Raw genomic sequence first — 17500 nt, forward strand, 5'->3', positions numbered from 1 at the left:
CTCACCGCAACTAGAGAAAGTCCGCGCACAGCAACAAAGACCCAACACAGCCAAAAATAAAAAAAAATAAATAAATAAGTTTATTTTAAGTAAATAAATAAATAAACTTTGTGGTTCCAAGAAGGTATAGGTAGGAATAGAGGGAGACCCTACATGGTAGTTTGAGGTATTCATAGCTACGTTTGAAAAGCTGTACAGGGCTTCCCCTGGTGGCGCAGTGGTTGAGAGTCTGCCTGCTGATGCAGGGGACATGGGTGCCCCCAGGGGAAGATCCCACATGCCGCGGAGCAGCTGGGCCCGTGAGCCACGGCCGCTGAGCCTGCGCATCCGGAGCCTGTGCTCCGCAATGCGGGGTAGAGGCCACAACAGTGAGAGGCCCGCGTACTGCAAAAAAAAAAAAAAAAGCCATACAGGTAGCCCGGGCTTTGCACAGTTCCAGTGTACACAGATTGGGGCTAAATAACACCAGGCCCAAAGACTGCAGTCACATTGGTGTTTTAATTGTGATGATTGCATCAAGTACAAACTTTGCTGCTAGTTCTTCAGTCCACAAGTCACTAGATAAATAACAAATGTGCAGCCTGAGCAGTGACAAACCACATCACTTTTTTCGAAGTCTCTGCCTGTTAGTTCTAGCACAGACAGCAGAGTGTGCAGTTGTGTCGCCCCTTTACCTCTCCGTGGTAACTCGCACGGCATTACAAAATATATATAAGTATATCATTGAAAGCAGGAGCTAGCCCACAAAGACGGAAGTGTAGCAAAGGAATGGAAAGCGATAATGCTGGAAGTGAAACAGCAATGTAAATGGAGTTAGAGAAGAAAGCTGACTGGCAGTGGTGACACTGCTGTGCCTGTGAGAGATTCTAGAGGGTAGCCAGAGGAAGTTAGCCAATGCAAGTTTATTGAGCTAAATGAAGAACGTGGTTTTGACGAAAAAGATGAAGTGATGCCAACAAAAAACAGCACAGTAATTAAAGGAACTCTGGGGACGTTTCATGACATTGAAAGTACACAGGATAAAATGTTGGAAGCTCATCCAAACTTAAGAGTTTATAATTCACCAAGGCATAGAAAAGAGGCTCATGCTGTATCATAATTTATACAACTGGAAGAAGGCAAGCAGTGTTCCAACTACTCAGTAAGCTTAAAATTTTTTTTAATTCACAGTTTCTAATGTTTTAAAGTAAGTGCCCTGAATAAATATTAATTATTAATTTTTCATTTTGATCTACGTTTATAACCAACAATAAAAGTTTTTTATGTTTTGACAAAATTTCTAAATGTCGTGGAACCATCGTTTTTACCATCCTTCGTTAAGATTGCTTTGCTTGGTCATTTATATGGTCTGGCACTGCCATGCAAAGTGAGCACTGCCTGTGTTTGTGTTCTGATCCTGGACAAAGCACAAGCTTGCCAAGATCTGCTCCAGAAGATGTTTCCTCATTGCCCCAGGCTTCACCCCAGATCTGCTTTTAATTGTCTTCTCTTTCGCTGTGTTTACAACAGTACAGTGAGGTTGATATAACAAAACTACTTCCTTCTTCCCGTTCTCCTGGGCCTAGATTCTTTCCCTGGATGCCATGTCCTTGCTCTGTTTTTGGTCACTGCTTATTAGTGCATCTCTTATACTTACTGCTTACCCGAACCTCTCCCCTGCTTGTGTCCTAGGGGTAGAGACTGGACTGTGGTCGTCTCTGTCAGCTTCTTACTCTCAGTTCTTAACATCTTGCATGATAGGTCATCTAAAGTATTCTTTGAAGGAATGTTCCACATACTATTTAGAGCAAGCAAGAGTCAGTTTTTACTCTTTATAAATTAAGTTCAGCTATATGCTTTTATTAATTATTTTTAAAAATATATTTTACAAAATCATTTTATGGGATTTGCCTCAGTGAATGGTCAATAAACATTTACAAACTGACATGTTTGACAAAGAAACTAAATATTGATACATGGCATGATAAATTTGAAGAGGGACTATATCACAAAAGGTTTTTGAGGGGTTGTGTTCTTTGGTTTTAAGTAACAGCTGTCTTACACAGAATAGTAAATGAGTAAGAAATAGATAGTGTTTTTTTATTTTTCAGAATCCAAGGAAGAGTTGAAAAGCCATGGCTTAGAAAGGGTGACAATGAGCCATCTCTGAGTATTTTGACAGAAGGGATTTAAGGTTCTTCCTTCAGTATCTCTACTATTAATGAGCCATGGGTCCTGATTCCCAGCCTCTGTGTCTCTCTGTTCACATTTCAAATTCCCGGAAACAACATTATTAGTCCACCTGTGGCCTAGGAGATGGGGACAGAGAGTACAGCTTTGGATACTTGGGTGCACTACTTTCCTAGAGAAGATAGAATTTTCCAGAGATAGGCAGACCTTAAAAAAAAGTGATTACTATAGTACTTTACTCTAAATATATATATATATATATATATATATATATATATATATATATATATAGTTTTTTAATTCCCATAGATTTTCACTTTGCTTAGGAGTTGGATTATTGAAAAGTAGTCTTTCAGAATTATCTTTTTTATAAATGGAAAAAATTTTGAATACTACCTAGAGAGATTTTCTAGTGAGTACTCTTGTAATATACTCTTGTTTCAATATGTCGATTTTAATTTCTATTCAGGTAGAGGGAGGCCAACAGATTAGGAGAGACTGTCATTGAAAGATAGTTTGTTACAGTTTCCGAGAGGAGGGGCGGGCCGTGCAGGACCACAGAGGGAAGCACTAAGGTTGATTGGAGGCAGGGAGCCTAAAGGGGAAAATGTGATCCAGAGCCTTGATTGTGGTTTGTGTGGGAAGCGGTGAGTCAGGGAAATCAGGGTAGACAGGTTTAGCTAGTTTGAATCATTCCAGAGAAGTGTTGGGCAGAAGGGCTGTCCCTAGTTGTCTGGTGCCTGGCGCTGGAGTGATTAGGGCAGGTAGATAGTGGTCGAGGGTTAGCAGTGATAGAGGTGGTAGGAGTACGGACTGGATTGGTTTGCATATGAAAAGTGCGTTCCTAGGCAAGTCGTTTGCTTTCTCTAGGGGTTGGAGAATTGGCTGTCCCTCTGGGGCATCTCTCCAGGGTCAGCAAGGCTCCAGACGTCAAAGCATCAGCAATATCAAAATTAACGAGGCATAATTAATACAACTCCCCACTTTGAATTGGTTTTTAAGTTTCCAAGTGAAATCCGGTGTAAGTTCCTAAACCAGGCATTACCAAGATCGAGCCCTCTGCTGTGACCTCCACTTCCTCTCCCACCAGCTCACACTCTTCTCTGTCACATTGGCTTCCTTGAGTTCCCTGAACACATCAGGCATGAGTCCCACTACAGGAACCAGTGGATCTGTTCCCTCTTTGTGGAATGCTTTTTCTTCAGTTATCAACTTGACTTTTTCATTTCCTTCAGGCATTTGCTCACATGTCACTTTCTCAGTGAGGCTTACCCTAACCACCTTACTTAATATTGATCCCAGCACCCACTCTGAATCCCTCTTACTCAACCCTACTGTCTTTACCTAGCACTTACCACTTTTAACATTCCATATCATTTGCTTATTTATCATGCCTGTTGTTTGTTTCTTTACCCCTACAATGCAAGAGGTCTTTATTTTGTTCATCAGCATACTCCAAGCAATTAAAAACATAGTAGGTACATAGTAGGTGCACATAGTAGGCACATAGTAGGTGCTGGCACATAGCAGGTGCTCAGGAAATACTTGAATAATGACATTATTTTTCCAAAAGTGGAGCACTCCCATCTTTTAAGGACATCTAAGACATATGAGATTAATAACTGTAGAAATGTCCAATATGGGAATACAGTTAGGTTCTTATTGCATTTGTCAAATATTGAGGCATAAATGGTATAAAGGACATATAAAGTGTAGAGATTCATGCTTAGCAATCATAGTTCAGCCAGGCAGATGAGATAAGAAGTTCTGTCACCTTTTCTGACTTCTAGGCTTTGCTTATTGAGTTTCTCATGCTAATACCACAGCTACATCAAGTAAAGGGCTAGTGACTTTTTGTACAAGCCAGTTTATTCTACCTAATTTTTTTCACTGTAGCTCCATTGTTAACAGTTCTGTTTGAAGGCTTTATTTTCACTATCAAGATCCACAAGGCTGAGCCCCTCACTTCTCTTGGAAGAGCCACCTCCCGTTTCTTCCTAGAAGTAGCTCTGTAGCTGAGGTTTTGGGGGATAGACTGACCTGAGGAGGGACAAACCTTTGCCCAGGGTGAGCCGTTAATAAGTGTGGCTGCCTCATGTGTTACTGGTATGTGATTTCAAGCCATGTGCTAAGAAGTAAATGTCAAAATCCTGCTGAAAAATATTATTTCTCTTCTGGAAACATGGCATTTGAGAAAACAGGAAATGATTCAAACAGTGTAGAACAAATGACATTTATAATTCAGTCAGATGTTTAACAGTGAGGAATTATTGGAGAGGTTTAGGTATGAAATGGTGTTGTGGTTTCTTTTTCTTTTTCTTTTTTTTTTTTTTAGAAAAGAGTCTTTATCTTTCATAGATACATATGGATGAAATATGTGGGATTTGCTGCAAGCTGATACAAGAGTTGGAAAGTGGCTGGGGATAGAATTGAAGCTAGATTGGCCAGGAGTTGGTTATTGCTGAAGCCAGGTGATGGGTACATGAGGGTAATTATACTGTTGTTTCTATTTTTCTATGTATTGTCAATTAATGAAGCATTTTAAAAATGTAGTGGTAATTATTAGGCCATTTGTCTTGTTTCTGACTTTAAATGAAACACATTCAGAATTTCATCATGAAGAATGGTATTGGCTATGGGCTTAAAGGACCAGAAACTTCCCTTCTGTTCCTAATTGTTTAAACCAGAAGTGAATGGTGAAGAATATTAAATGCCTTATCAATATCTTGATATTATTATGTGTATTCCTTATTAGACCTATTGCTGTGACGTAGTTTTATTCCAATTGATAGTTAAAACCCTCTTATATTTTGCAGAAACCCTGTACGTAGTTATCCTTTCACTCAGATAGTAAGTGCTGACGGGTAGGGGGTCACAGCAGGAACAAGACAGGCAGGTCCTTGCTGTCCTGGAGCTCAATTCTAGTGGGGAAGATAGACCATAAACAAATAAATGAACAAGTTCAGGTGGTGGTATCGCCATCTCTGGCTTTCTGGCCATCAGGGAATCTGGGTCCCAGAGCCCAGGGAATGAAGAGGGCAACATGGTGAGAAGTATGGCTACCTTCTTTCCAGGGAGCGGGGCTTCACTTTTCAATGAAGAAAAAAGAGGCACGTTTCCTCACCTTAGGTCCAATAGCTTCACATTTCATGAGTATTCTTTCTAGATTTGGCAAGCGCTAGGTGTTGGAATTAGTTTCTAAGATTGTTTTGAGTTCCCATCCCTTCTGTGTCTGGATAAGGATTTAAGTGCTAAGTTTAGAGAGGTGGCCAGGTACCTTGAGACGAACACCAGCTGCCCTGGCCCCAAATACGTGTGTATGTGAATCGTAGTCTAACTTGTGTTGATCAGCCTGTTTTCATTTCAGTGCTCAGTCTATTTAAAAACGAAGCCAGTTAGGAAATTACAAATGGGTAACAACCACCAGCAGCGTGACAGACCATGTATTCTGTGCTCACTCAGGCCTCATAGCTAGCTTACATGGCACTGTTCTTAGCACATCTGACGTTGGAGAAGCTGTAGGCTGAAGGGATGAACTACCTTGTTCGAAGACACCCTAGAATCAGTGGACCGGCTGGGATTTGAACCCAGGTAGCTTTTCTCCAGAGGCTGCGTTTTAAACCAGTATCTTGTAGGCCCACTTTTAATATTCTCTAAGGATGATGATTACTGTCAAGATTCTCTTTTCTTTGTGTTCCAGGTTTTGCTGATCTTTGCAAAGGAAGACAGTCAGAGTGATGGATTCTGGTGGGCCTGTGACAGAGCCGGTTACAAATGTAATATTGCTCGGACTCCGGAGTCAGCCCTGGAATGCTTTCTAGATAAACATCATGAGATTATTGTGATCGACCACAGACAAACTCGGAACTTTGATGCAGAAGCAGTGTGCAGGTACCTTAGATATGTTAATATGTTAGTAAATGTCCACTTAACAGCTTAAAATGAAATTTATTTACAGGTGTCTTTCATTCTAGCCCAAATATTTCTAAAATATGTGTTGATGTTTCTAAGTAGTATGTACAGATTTCTGTGATGAAGGCTATAGCTCCTCCTATGGCCTTTTCTATTTCTCCACATTTGAGTTCTGATGAATTTATAGGTGTGAGCTAGGCTCCACTGAAAACTTCAGGGTGTTTTTTCCCCTTGAGTATTGCTCATGTTTCACCAAAAAGAAAAATTGAAATCCACACAGTTCTTATTACAGAGATAGTGTTTGGATTTAAACCAGATAGTTTAATCTTAATTATTCTGTCCCAAAATGAACATCAGAAATGTGTGAAATAGACCATTTTTCTCTGCCTGACACAGATGGGTGGATTCTACAGCAGTCGTGGAGGGAAGGCAGCTACTTTACAGCAGCAGAAAATCTTCCAGGGATCCAAATCCCCTGCTTGTTTACAGAAATGCCTGCGCTCTGGGGAGGAAATGCTTGCCTCTTCATAAACAAATGCAGTCATCAGAGTTAGCTCTGGATGAACTGATGCATTTAGCACAAGTGGAATGCTTTGAAGCTGGACAGGAAGGGGTCACTAATTAAATGTTAGACCAGGACAGACTCCAACTACATATGGAGCTGTAATTGTCTTGAATATTAGCAAGTGAAATGAAAGGTAGGGAAATGGTTCCTTAGACCCTTTGGTACCCTGACAAGAAATTAGTGCGTTAAGAGAAGTTTCTTGTCACGGCATCACCTTGCTATTCTTGGACCATTTTCAGTTTTCCAAAGAAGAAACTTTCTCAAGGAACCTTTTTAAAAATGTCTTACTGGTCCCAAATAATCCTATCTTCCTGCATAGAAACATTTGCCTATTTAAGTATATAATACTAAAATGTGTCACAAAATATTTGGGTACTTTTAGTGTTAAGAAATATATACATGTATATGTATATATATATGTGTGTGTGTGTGTGTGTGTGTGTGTATAAAATGATTTTCAGGCTAGAGTTGGGTCTCATAATTAAGCAGGTCTGCTTTTTCTTGGTCTCCACTTACTCTTCTTACATGATTTTGTAGTAGAAATAGCACAATCCTTTGTGCATATATAGAATGATTTAAGACAGGCTTCAGATGTAAAAAGAAGAAATGAATAGGAAGAATTCTTTTAATTCAGGCAAAGGCCCCAGTTAGCAGGTAAGCTTCGTAATCTTCCTTGAATATAAAGAAAAGTAGTTTTGCTTCCCGATGAGTGAACTTTTGTCTTACCTGCACAGAAAAACAGTGGGTCATCAGTGCAGTTCAGAAGCCAGGTTATGTATCTGCTGGTGCGTTTACTGACGGTTACCAGTCACGTTGAGGATGGTGAGATTCCTGAATGCTGGACTGCCAAGCACATCTTGCCTAAGATGAGTGGAGACGCATTCCCAGCAGATGTGCCTTCTTCATTGTCATCTATGGCCCAAGATCTCTGGTTTTTGAGCTGGACTGGACCTTAGCTTAGCATGCTTCCTTGGACCCTGGCCTCACCTGTGCCCAGCTCCCCCTTAGTCCTCTCAACCAGGAAGAGGTCCAGGTCTCTCTGGCCACACCAGTTCCTTTGGAGGAATGAGAGAGAAGAGGTCAGCAGCAGGAAAGGACCTAAAATACAGAAGCCAATCTCAAAAGAAGCTAAGCAAGCGTGAGCTCCAGCCCAGTTACGTTCATAACGTGTTTTCTCTTGCCTAAGCCCCACCCCTTAGAATGCAGCCCAGCAGTGTACCCATGACACCTCCTGGGGGTGGAAGAGGCTGAAGGAAGGTGAGAGGTGTCTAGCATCTCCCTAGAGATGAGAGCGCACCTCTGAAACGCTGTACTTTTTTTTTCATTAGGTGCACCTGGTATTTCTGCTGAGATTTCAGTACGCTCCTAAGTAGGAGATAAGTGTAGCTTCATGTTACCAGGACGTGGTAGGGGGTAGGGTGGCTGACTGGGAAGTATTCTGGGCTGGCATTACCCCTGCTGCCCATAGTGAGTTCAGGCGTCTCTCCAAAGGAGCTCGTTCAAATACCATTTATCCACAAGGGGAACCTTCATTCCCCAGGAAGACAGCAGCTGGTCTTTTCTTGAGCCTTCTGCTCACATAGAGTGAGGTGTCAAGGAATAGGACATGGGGAAGGTACATTTTTAGAGAAAGGTGAGGAAATTTAGTCAAAGAGGATGAAGCAGTATGAGCTGACTGTCCCTGGGGGAGCAGTAATGCATACACCTTAAAATGGAGAGGGGCAGAAATGCCAGTAGCTAGAAAGAAACAAATACAGGTTGTTTCACAAATTCCTCAGCCTTCTGTTCTTAGAGGCTGGTTCCCTTCTGAAGGCTCTCGAAATAAAGAGATGTCAGACCAAGGAGATGGATGGAAACAAGCATGCTTATTTGTACTGTCAAGACTCAAGCATGTGGCCCTTTATTAAGAGTTCATCCAACTCATGACCCCTGACCAGAATAATCCAGAATCTGAGCTGCAGCATAGCACATTTTCTGGGAAGACTCATGGACCTCAAAATTTTATATCCTTACATATTTTAACCCTGTTAAATTCCTAGGGAATAAACAAATTATAGACAGGTGGTCATGGTACAACAAATATCATTATAGTGACAGTTACTGTATTGACCATTTCTCAGCCCTAGTTGATGACTCAATTGTTTAAAGTATTTGAGCACAAATACAGTACAACTGAAAAATTGAGATGGCTCTTTGTGAAATTTTTAAAAGACCTTAATCTGCACATGTACATCCACCTGCCAGCAATCCTTATAAGGTCAACTTTCTGAACTATCTACTATTTTAAAAGAAAAAATGATCCATCCCAGTTAGCTCCCCAAGTATAAATTGATAACTAGAGAATTGTAGGACTGCCAATTTTCTTGCAGAGTGGAATTTCAATCAGAAAACATGGAAGTTAAGTGGAATTTGCCAGTTTTTGAAGTGGAAAATTGGCAGTCTGACCTACTGGAGAATTGCCTGGGAGTTAAAATTTTTTTTTTTTTTTTTTTTTTGGTTTAGTAAAAGAAAGAGATTGTCCTAATCCACAAGGGCATCTTTTTTTGTTGTTTTCCATGTGTTTTCAGACTTTTCCTTTAGCGGGACATTTAATTTTGTGCCATTTTCACTGTGAAGAAGTCCTGTATTCTGTTAACGGAACAAGGCCTAATCACTGGTTTGACTTGGAGCTTTCTCCTTGCAGGTCGATCCGGGCCACAAATCCCTCGGAGCACACGGTGATTCTTGCGGTGGTTTCACAAGCGTAAGCTCACCTCCCATTCCCAGCTGGGAGTACTACGCTACCTTCTGAAACATTGGTCTGTTGTAATTCAGCCTTTGAGCTGGCAAAGCAAGGGGGAGATCTTTGGCCTCACAGCAGCAACCTTAGATCTTACTTGGGATTTTCTTTGTTTTGCAAGTTTCTGGAAATATTTAGATTTTTCTAAATATTTAGATTTTTCTCATTATCCTATCTAATTTCTGTCAGCACATACACACTTCAAGAAAAAAATGATTACTCATTATATGCTGGAAATGAGTAGAGAATCTGGGGAGGAGGAGGTCTGGAGAGAACACTGTTCCAGCTTATCTTTTTTCTTTGAAGAAAAGAGGAGAATGCATATTTTTTTCACTTAAGAAGAAACAAATTATAGCATGAGAGCAGGCGCTAAAGCCACCACGAGAAAAGGATTGTGCAGTTTATGTTGGGACTGTTATGTGGCTAGAAGCAGGAAGCAGGATGGCCCCACTGTGGTGATTTGCACAGATTCTGCCCTGAAGGAGCTGACAGGCCAGCAACTCAGTTTCAGCCTCCTTCAGGCAGGCCCCGCCCAGGGGAGATTTGAAATATCCATTCCAAAGCCATATTGGAACAGTGGGAAATCCTGGCTTCCAAGTCTTGCCCTAACCAAAACTTCTCCTCACCTGCTACTCCTTGAGTCTCTTGATAGGAGCTGTGTCTCTTCACTTTGACACCTACCACAGCCTCTTGGTCCAGGAAAGTGAAGAAACTGTCCCACTGGTTTCTTACCACCTTGCCATCTTGGTGGGGGATGGGATCTCAGCAAGAAAGAGCGAGGGGAACGGATATGTGAGACTAGCCTTCTTCAGCCCTCTTGCTTATATTTTATCTTCTGGGGATGTGAGCTCTTAACAGCGTCTTAGAGTCTTGGCATGGGTACCAGAAGGGTACCAAGCCACACAGCATTTCCCCAAGCCTGGCTGATTCCATGGGCCCAAGACAAAACATTCATTTTTTTCTTATTCATGTGTACTTGTCCTTGACAAGTAATGGCTTGCTGTGTCTTGTTATTGGTTTTCACTTTTTCCCCCCTATTTTTTAAGTATTTCATTTATAGAGGAAGTTAATAATAAAATTAATGCTGCTTGTGCCACCCAGCTTATGAAATAGAACATTATTAATACCTTTGGAGCCCTTTTTGTGCCCCTCCTGATCTATTGTTCAGAGAGGGTAGAACCTTGAGTTCCTAAGGAGGAAAGTGGGTAGGGAGGAGAGCTTTTCCCTGTTGGGAAGATGCCACGGGTAATGCCACAAATAGGCATTGGGGTTTCTCTTCCTGTTCCCTTTCTGCTTCTCCACCCAGTCCCCATTGTCCCATTTTTCCTCCCTGTTTTCTAAGGTATGTACGCCATGCTACTTGCTCGCTCTCTTGGGGACACCATTTCTCATAAAGGTGGCAGCAGAGCTACAGCATGACTTCATGGCCAGCTGACCCCCACCCCCTCCTTGTATTCAAACTGAAGTTCTGAGATCCAACTGCAGGCTCAGTGTAGGAAACCTCCCCTGAGATGAGTGCCAGTTATCAATTTCTGTCTTCTTCCCTTCTAACCTGGCTTTCCTGATGACACTTCTTTCCCATTGGCTCTGGGGTACTGCAGCCTCTAATGCCAGTTGTCTTCCTGAGAGTTGGACCCACCTAAGTCTTGGGGTGGGAGTCGTGCTTCCAGAAGGTTTGGAGATCTCAAAGAGGACAGTGTTCTCTGCGATGAGCGTTGCACCTACCTCGTCCCTTTATGGGACTGCTCTGGTACATTTGCTCCAACTCCCAAGGAGCCCAGAGTTGGAGAGGGCCTGTCGTGTGCACCTTTCACGCACACGGCTGGAGTTCTTTCTACTGTTTATGTTCTTTCTGCACCTGAAGGCAGACGTGGGAGTCTGGGTTCTTACAAGGCAGGTGCACCCTGTGGGCATGTGCTGGGCATGAAGCCACTCTCAGAGCCTTCTCCCTGCTTGCCTTGCTCTCTCCGAGTTTCAGCGTGAGGAATCCCGGTTTGTATCTGCTGAGTGACCACATTTTCTGCTTTGCTACAGATCCGGCGACTATGAAGAGGCCTCGGTGCTCCCTCTTCTACACGCAGGCTTCAACCGGGTATGTAAAAGATGAACTAGCACCTCCCTCAGATACAGACACCTCACCTTAGCCAAACAGCTAAGCATACTGTTATAGGCATTCAGCCCCAGAACTGTGAGGGAAAGGAAGCTTTTTTTCTCATGGGATGGTGACGAGCGCCTGCTGGTCAGGATTTTTTCCTTTTTCTCTCATAACTTCATATATCTTAGCTACAGATATGTAATGATGTAAAAACCTGTCTTTTTATATCAGGTCGAAATTCTCTAGTCCCAAAGTAATCTCATTTAAATCAGTCCGGTCAGTTAGCGTGTGTGTGATTATGTATAGTTAGTGCACCAGATCGGCACCCAGGGCTCTGTGTTCGTCAAGGGCCCAGCCACAGCTTACGCCCTGGGGACAGGCCCATGACAGCAACAGCATCTTGGGAACTCCTTGTTGAAGCCATAAATGTCAGCAAAGAAAAATTCTGAGTGACAGCTACATGAATAACACTGGTATTCAACTTGAGGATGAAGACTGATTATTCCAAGGAAACTTAACAAACTAAATAACTAAGCTTACCCAGTATCTCAGGCTAAGGGCAGTCTGAAGGTTTGCTTGGAGGTGAGGCGGTGTACATGCAAACAGAAAACAACATGATGGATTTGAAAGAGTGAAGAAAAGGGGTGGAGAAAGATGATGAAAACATGACTGTTTAAAGGAAATGTATTTCATAATATTAAAATATTATAAACCCTTACAGAGAAATTGTGGAGGACCTCACTTTATATGCTTGAATTTTTTCAACAACAAGCATATATTTCTTCTATTAAAAAAAAAATAAAAGATTACCCTTTGGAAAAAATAAGGTAGAGGTCACAGTTGACTTGGGCAACTTTTGCGGGTCATTTAAACTCAAGCAAGTGACTTGTGGCATCTTGTGAACTCCTGGTTTAAACCAAAAACATCAGCAAAGAGAAGTTCTTTGACAACTACATGAATGACAATGATACTCAACTAGAAGATTAAGATTGATTAAGGAGACTTACCAATAACCTAAATAACTAGATTTACCTGGTATCTCAAGGTCTTTTGATAGGAGTAATCTGAATCTCAAATAGATGGTGTGATGCATCCTTTTCCTTCAAAAATAGTAGACTGCCAGTGCCTTGTGGATTATGAAAATTCCTTTGGGTGCTTTAAGCAATGGTGGTTGGCTACTCTGGGTTAAAAAAAAATCCCTTGTTTATTGTCAATCACAGAGAAGCAGAAATTGCCCATGGTATGCGGTTGTTTTATGCTTTGGTGTGCTTCTGTGGAGAAGCAGCAGTGCTGTATAAAACGTTGAAAGCAGTGCTGCGGTTCACAAGTGTGATAGAATTGAATGTTTCCGGTCAGCAGTATCACTCACTCCCTTAACTCTTCCCTCCCATCCGTCATCGCATCTCTCAGAGGCTGGCACTCGGTTCCAGATGCCGTTCTGGCATGTTTGCCACATGTTAATGAGACAATGCTTCTGAGTTTCGGAATGGAGAGTTGCAAAAGGAAAATCATCCAAGAAGTCGTGTGGCTGGGATGTCTTTTCTTTACTTACTCATTTTCTGAAGAATGACTTAAAATTACTCAGTTTTCATAAATCTTCCGTGTAACGTTGACCACCCATGCACCTCAGCCCAAGGCTGCCCTTCACATCTGAGGCAGGACCTCTCAGAATGTGAGTACGGAGGTTCTCCACATGCTGTGGAGGGGCTGGGGCAGGCACGACACGCCATGGGTTACAGCCATGATCCTCCGTCGCCATAGGTGCTGTTGAGTGCCCTTTTTTTTTTTTTTTTTTTTTTTGCGGTACACGGGCCTCTCACTGTTGTGGTTTCTCCCATTGTGCTGCACAGGCTCTGGACGTGCAGGCCCAGCGGCCATGGCTCACGGGCCCAGCCGCTCCGCGGCATGTGGGATCTTCCCAGACTGGGGCACGAACCCGTGTCCCCTGCATTGGCAGGTGGACTCTCAACCACTGCACCACCAGGGAAGCCCCGTTGAGTGCCCTTTTGGAATTCAGCTTTTAGTTCACTGATCCTGCCTCTGACCAACTGGTGTGGAGATAGGTGTCATTAGGAATGATAGCGTCTTGTCTTGGGGGCTAAGATTGCACGTCTACTCACAGAAAAGCTTAGGAGAGACATCTGCCCTGTTTGGGTGCAAACACTATTAAGTAAATTTAGGAGGGAAAGTACCATTGTTCCTTTTTTTTGTTTGTTTTTTTTTGCTGTACGCGGGCCTCTCACTGTTGTGGCCTCCCCCGTTGTGAAGCTCAGGCTCCAGACGCGCAGGCTCAGCAGCCATGGCTCATGGGCCCAGCCGCTCCGCGGCATGTGGGATCTTCCCAGACTGGGACACGAACCCGTATCCCCTGCATTGGCAGGCGGACTCAACCATTGCGCCACCAGGGACGCCCCCATTGTTCCTTTTTATTCTTTTTTGTAACCTGTCTGTGCTGCTCTGGAAGGTTTCATTTCTCTGTCTTGATATGATGCTGCTTTTTGCAGGCAGCCCTGGTGAGTAAAGCCCTTTGTGGAAGCATGAAAAAACAGTACCTGTCAGGGGCCATCTGACAGGTCTTTAGTACTGAGTCTGATCAAGGCCATTTGCCAGCCAGGTCAGGGTGCCCCCAAGGAGTTGGGGCTCTTTCTGAGAGAAGCATGCTGCACCTAACAGGCTTTCCCTCCTGAGTTACAGTGGCACAAAATCAGCTGAGGCTGCTCTCCAGGTGGCTGGTCTCCTTTTTTTGGGCAAAATCTTGTCTCTGGCAACTTTCTACCCAAACACCCTTCCAAATATGCCAGCTATTCTTCTTGCCTTCTGTGAAGTTGTTTCCCATCTCTGAGTTGTTGTGATTGTATTAAATCATCTGCTGAAACTCGGCTCTGTGTTACTAGCTAATTGACCAGTGCCTCAGTCGATGGGTCCCTGAGTGGGGATCCAGGAACACATTGTACCATCAAATATCCCAGAGCAGCTCCTCTTGAAGCTGCTATAGCTGTGTGTGAGTGGCCGACAGCATGGTGCTCAGCCCACCTTGAGTTTTTAGAAAGAGCATCTTAGCAAAGGGCGATTGCAGCTTGTTTTTGTATGAGCCTTTGTGTACCCCTTTTCTATTTGGAATGATGTTTACAAGTTCATTCAGCAAGTCTTTATGGAGCACTTACACTGTGCAAGGTGGTGTGCTAGGCATGTTGGGGATACGGCAGTCAGACACAGTTCCTCCCTGGAGAGACGTTGTGTGGAGGAAGAAGTGGAGAACCAAGGTTCATTATTTGTCGGGCTCCATTCTAGGTGACTGACTTGATCCTCATCTATAGATGAGATATTTTTTCCATTTTCCCGGAGGGGGAAACAGGCTCAAAATGACTACCTTGCAGAGCTCATATTCATAATAAGTCAAGATGCAAATACTTGGTGTTTAACTCCCAACTTCATGCCAGGTCCACCAAAGTCATGTTTCCCAAAGTGTTCCATGGAATGCCTGTGTCCCAAAGCTTTTAATAGGTGACCATGACAAAAGGCTTCTATGGTCAAGTAAGTGTGGAAAATCAATGAAGACTCTGATTCTCCTCCTCTTGACCCTGAGAAGGTACAGTGCATGTTAGCAGCATCGCACCCAAGCATATGGAGAAATCCTGTACTGAAGACACCTGCCTACATTTCTGGAAGCGGAGCCCAGGAAGCTGCATTTTAACCAGACACCCAGGTTATTCTTAGCATGTTGAAGTTTGAAGACCACTGTTCTTGGTTCACTCAATTTATTTCAGATTTCAGGGTTAATGATAGTCTAGAAAAATCCCAAAATATTTTCCCACTGCCCTTAGTCTACAAAACACTTACTGAGTGCCACTTATGTGTAAACAAAGTGCTCCAGTGTTTAGAAACCATCACCTAACAGAAGGCTGATCTTCACCACACTGGAAGTTCTTAGGAGACCTAAAGAAAAATAAGAATTATAAAAAATTACTGTAGGACCTTCAAGATGGCGGAGGAGTAAGATGTGGAGATCACCTTCCTCCCCACAAATAATTCAAAAATACATCTACATGTGGAACAACTCCTACAGAACACCTACTGAACGCTGGCAGAAGACCTCAGACTTCCCAAAAGGGTATTGGTGCTCCAGCTGGCTGTCAGGCCTGAGCCTCTGAGGTGGGAGAGCTGAGTTCAGGATATTGGACCAACAGAGACCTCCCGGGCCCCCATAATAGGAGTCAACGAGAGCTCTCCCAGAGATCTCCGTCTCAACGCTAAGACCCAGCTCCACCCAACAACCAGCAAACTCCAGTGCTGAACACCCCATGCCAAACAACTAGCAAGACAGGAACACAACCCCACCTACTAGCAGAGATGCTGCCTAAAATCATAATATGTTCACAGACACCCCAAAACACACCACCAAACATGGTCCTGCCCACCAGAAAGACAAGATCCAGCCTCATTCACCAGAACACAGGCACCAGTACCTTCCACCAGGAAGCCTACACAAACCACTGAACCAACCTTACACACTGGGGGCAGACACCAAAAAAAATGGGAACTATGAACCTGCAGCCTGTGAAAAGGAGACCCCAAACACAGTAAGTTAAACAAAATGAGAAGACAGAGAAACATGCAGCAGATGAAGGAGCAAGGTAAAAACCCACCAGACCAAACAAATGGAGAGGAAATAGGCAGTCTACCTGAGAAAGAATTCAGAGTAATGATTGTAAAGATGATCCAAAATCTTGGAAGTAGAATGGAGAAAATAAAAGAAACGTTTAACAAGGACCTAGAGGAACTAAAGAGCAAACAACAATGAACAACACAATAAATGAAATTTAAAATTCTCTAGAAGGAATAAATAGCAGAATAACTGAGATAGAAGAACAGATAAATGACCTGGAAGATAAAATAATGGAAATAACTACTGCAGAGCAGAATAAAGAAAAAAGAATGAAAAGAATTGAGGACAGCCTCAGAGACCTCTGGGACAACATTAAACGCACCAACTTTCAAATCAAAGGGGTCACAGAAGAAGAAGAGAAAAAGAAAGGGACTGAGAAAATATTTGAAGAGATTATAGTTGAAAACTTTCCTAATATTGGTAAGGAAACAGTCAATCAAATCCAGAAAGCTCTGAGAGTCCCATACAGGATAAATCTAAGGAGAAACATGCCAAGACACATATTAATCAAACTATCAAAAATTAAATACAAAGAAAAAATATTAAAAGCAGCAAGGGAAAAGCAACAATTAAAATACATGGAATCCCCATAAAGTTAACAGCTGATCTTTCAGCAGAAACTCTGCAAGCCAGAAGGGAGTGGCAGGACATATTTAAAGTGATGAAAGGGAAAAACCTACAACCAAGATTACTCTATCCAGCAAGGATCTCATTCAGATTTGATGGAGAAATTAAATGGTTTACAGACAAGCAAAAGCTAAGAGAATTCAGCACCACCAAACCAGCTTTACAACAAATGCTAAAGGAACTTCTCTAGGCAGGAAATACGAGAAGGAAAAGACCTACAATATCAAACCCCAAACAATTAAGAAAAAGGTAATATGAACATACATATTGATAACTACCATACATGTAAATGGATAAAATGCTCCAACTAAAAGACACAGAGTGGCTGAATGGATACAAAAACAAGACCCATATATATGCTGTCTACAAGAGACTTACTTCAGACCTAGGAACACATACAGACTGAAAGTGAGGGGATGGAAAAAGATATTCCATGCAAATGGAAATCAAAAGAAAGCTGGAGTAGCAGTTCTCATATCAGAGAAAATAGACTTTAAAATAAAGACTATTACAAGAAACAAAGAAGAAATACTACATAATGATTAAGGGATCCAAGAAGAAAATATAACAATTGTAAATATTAATGCACCCAACATAGGAGCACCTCAATGCATAAGGCAAATGCTAACAGCCAAAGGGGAAATCGACAGTAGGGGACTTTCACAACCCATTTTCACCAATGGACAG

The 17500-nt window shown here is 42.5% G+C and overlaps 1 protein-coding gene across 12 annotated transcripts in view; it reads left to right on the plus strand.

Annotated features, from left to right (window-relative positions):
- PDE8B (phosphodiesterase 8B) overlaps positions 1-17500 on the plus strand; it is a 357518-nt gene that overhangs the window by 190790 nt on the left and 149228 nt on the right. For all 12 annotated transcript variants that reach the window (XM_067031182.1, XM_067031183.1, XM_067031180.1 and 9 more), the window contains exons 3-5: positions 5870-6060; positions 9330-9389; positions 11460-11517. In XM_067031182.1, coding sequence (XP_066887283.1) covers positions 5870-6060; positions 9330-9389; positions 11460-11517 — 309 coding nt within the window. The remainder of the gene's footprint in view (positions 1-5869; positions 6061-9329; positions 9390-11459; positions 11518-17500) is intronic.

The sequence above is a fragment of the Kogia breviceps genome, chromosome 4, assembly GCF_026419965.1.
Source record: "Kogia breviceps isolate mKogBre1 chromosome 4, mKogBre1 haplotype 1, whole genome shotgun sequence".
Classification (NCBI taxonomy): domain Eukaryota; kingdom Metazoa; phylum Chordata; class Mammalia; order Artiodactyla; family Physeteridae; genus Kogia; species Kogia breviceps.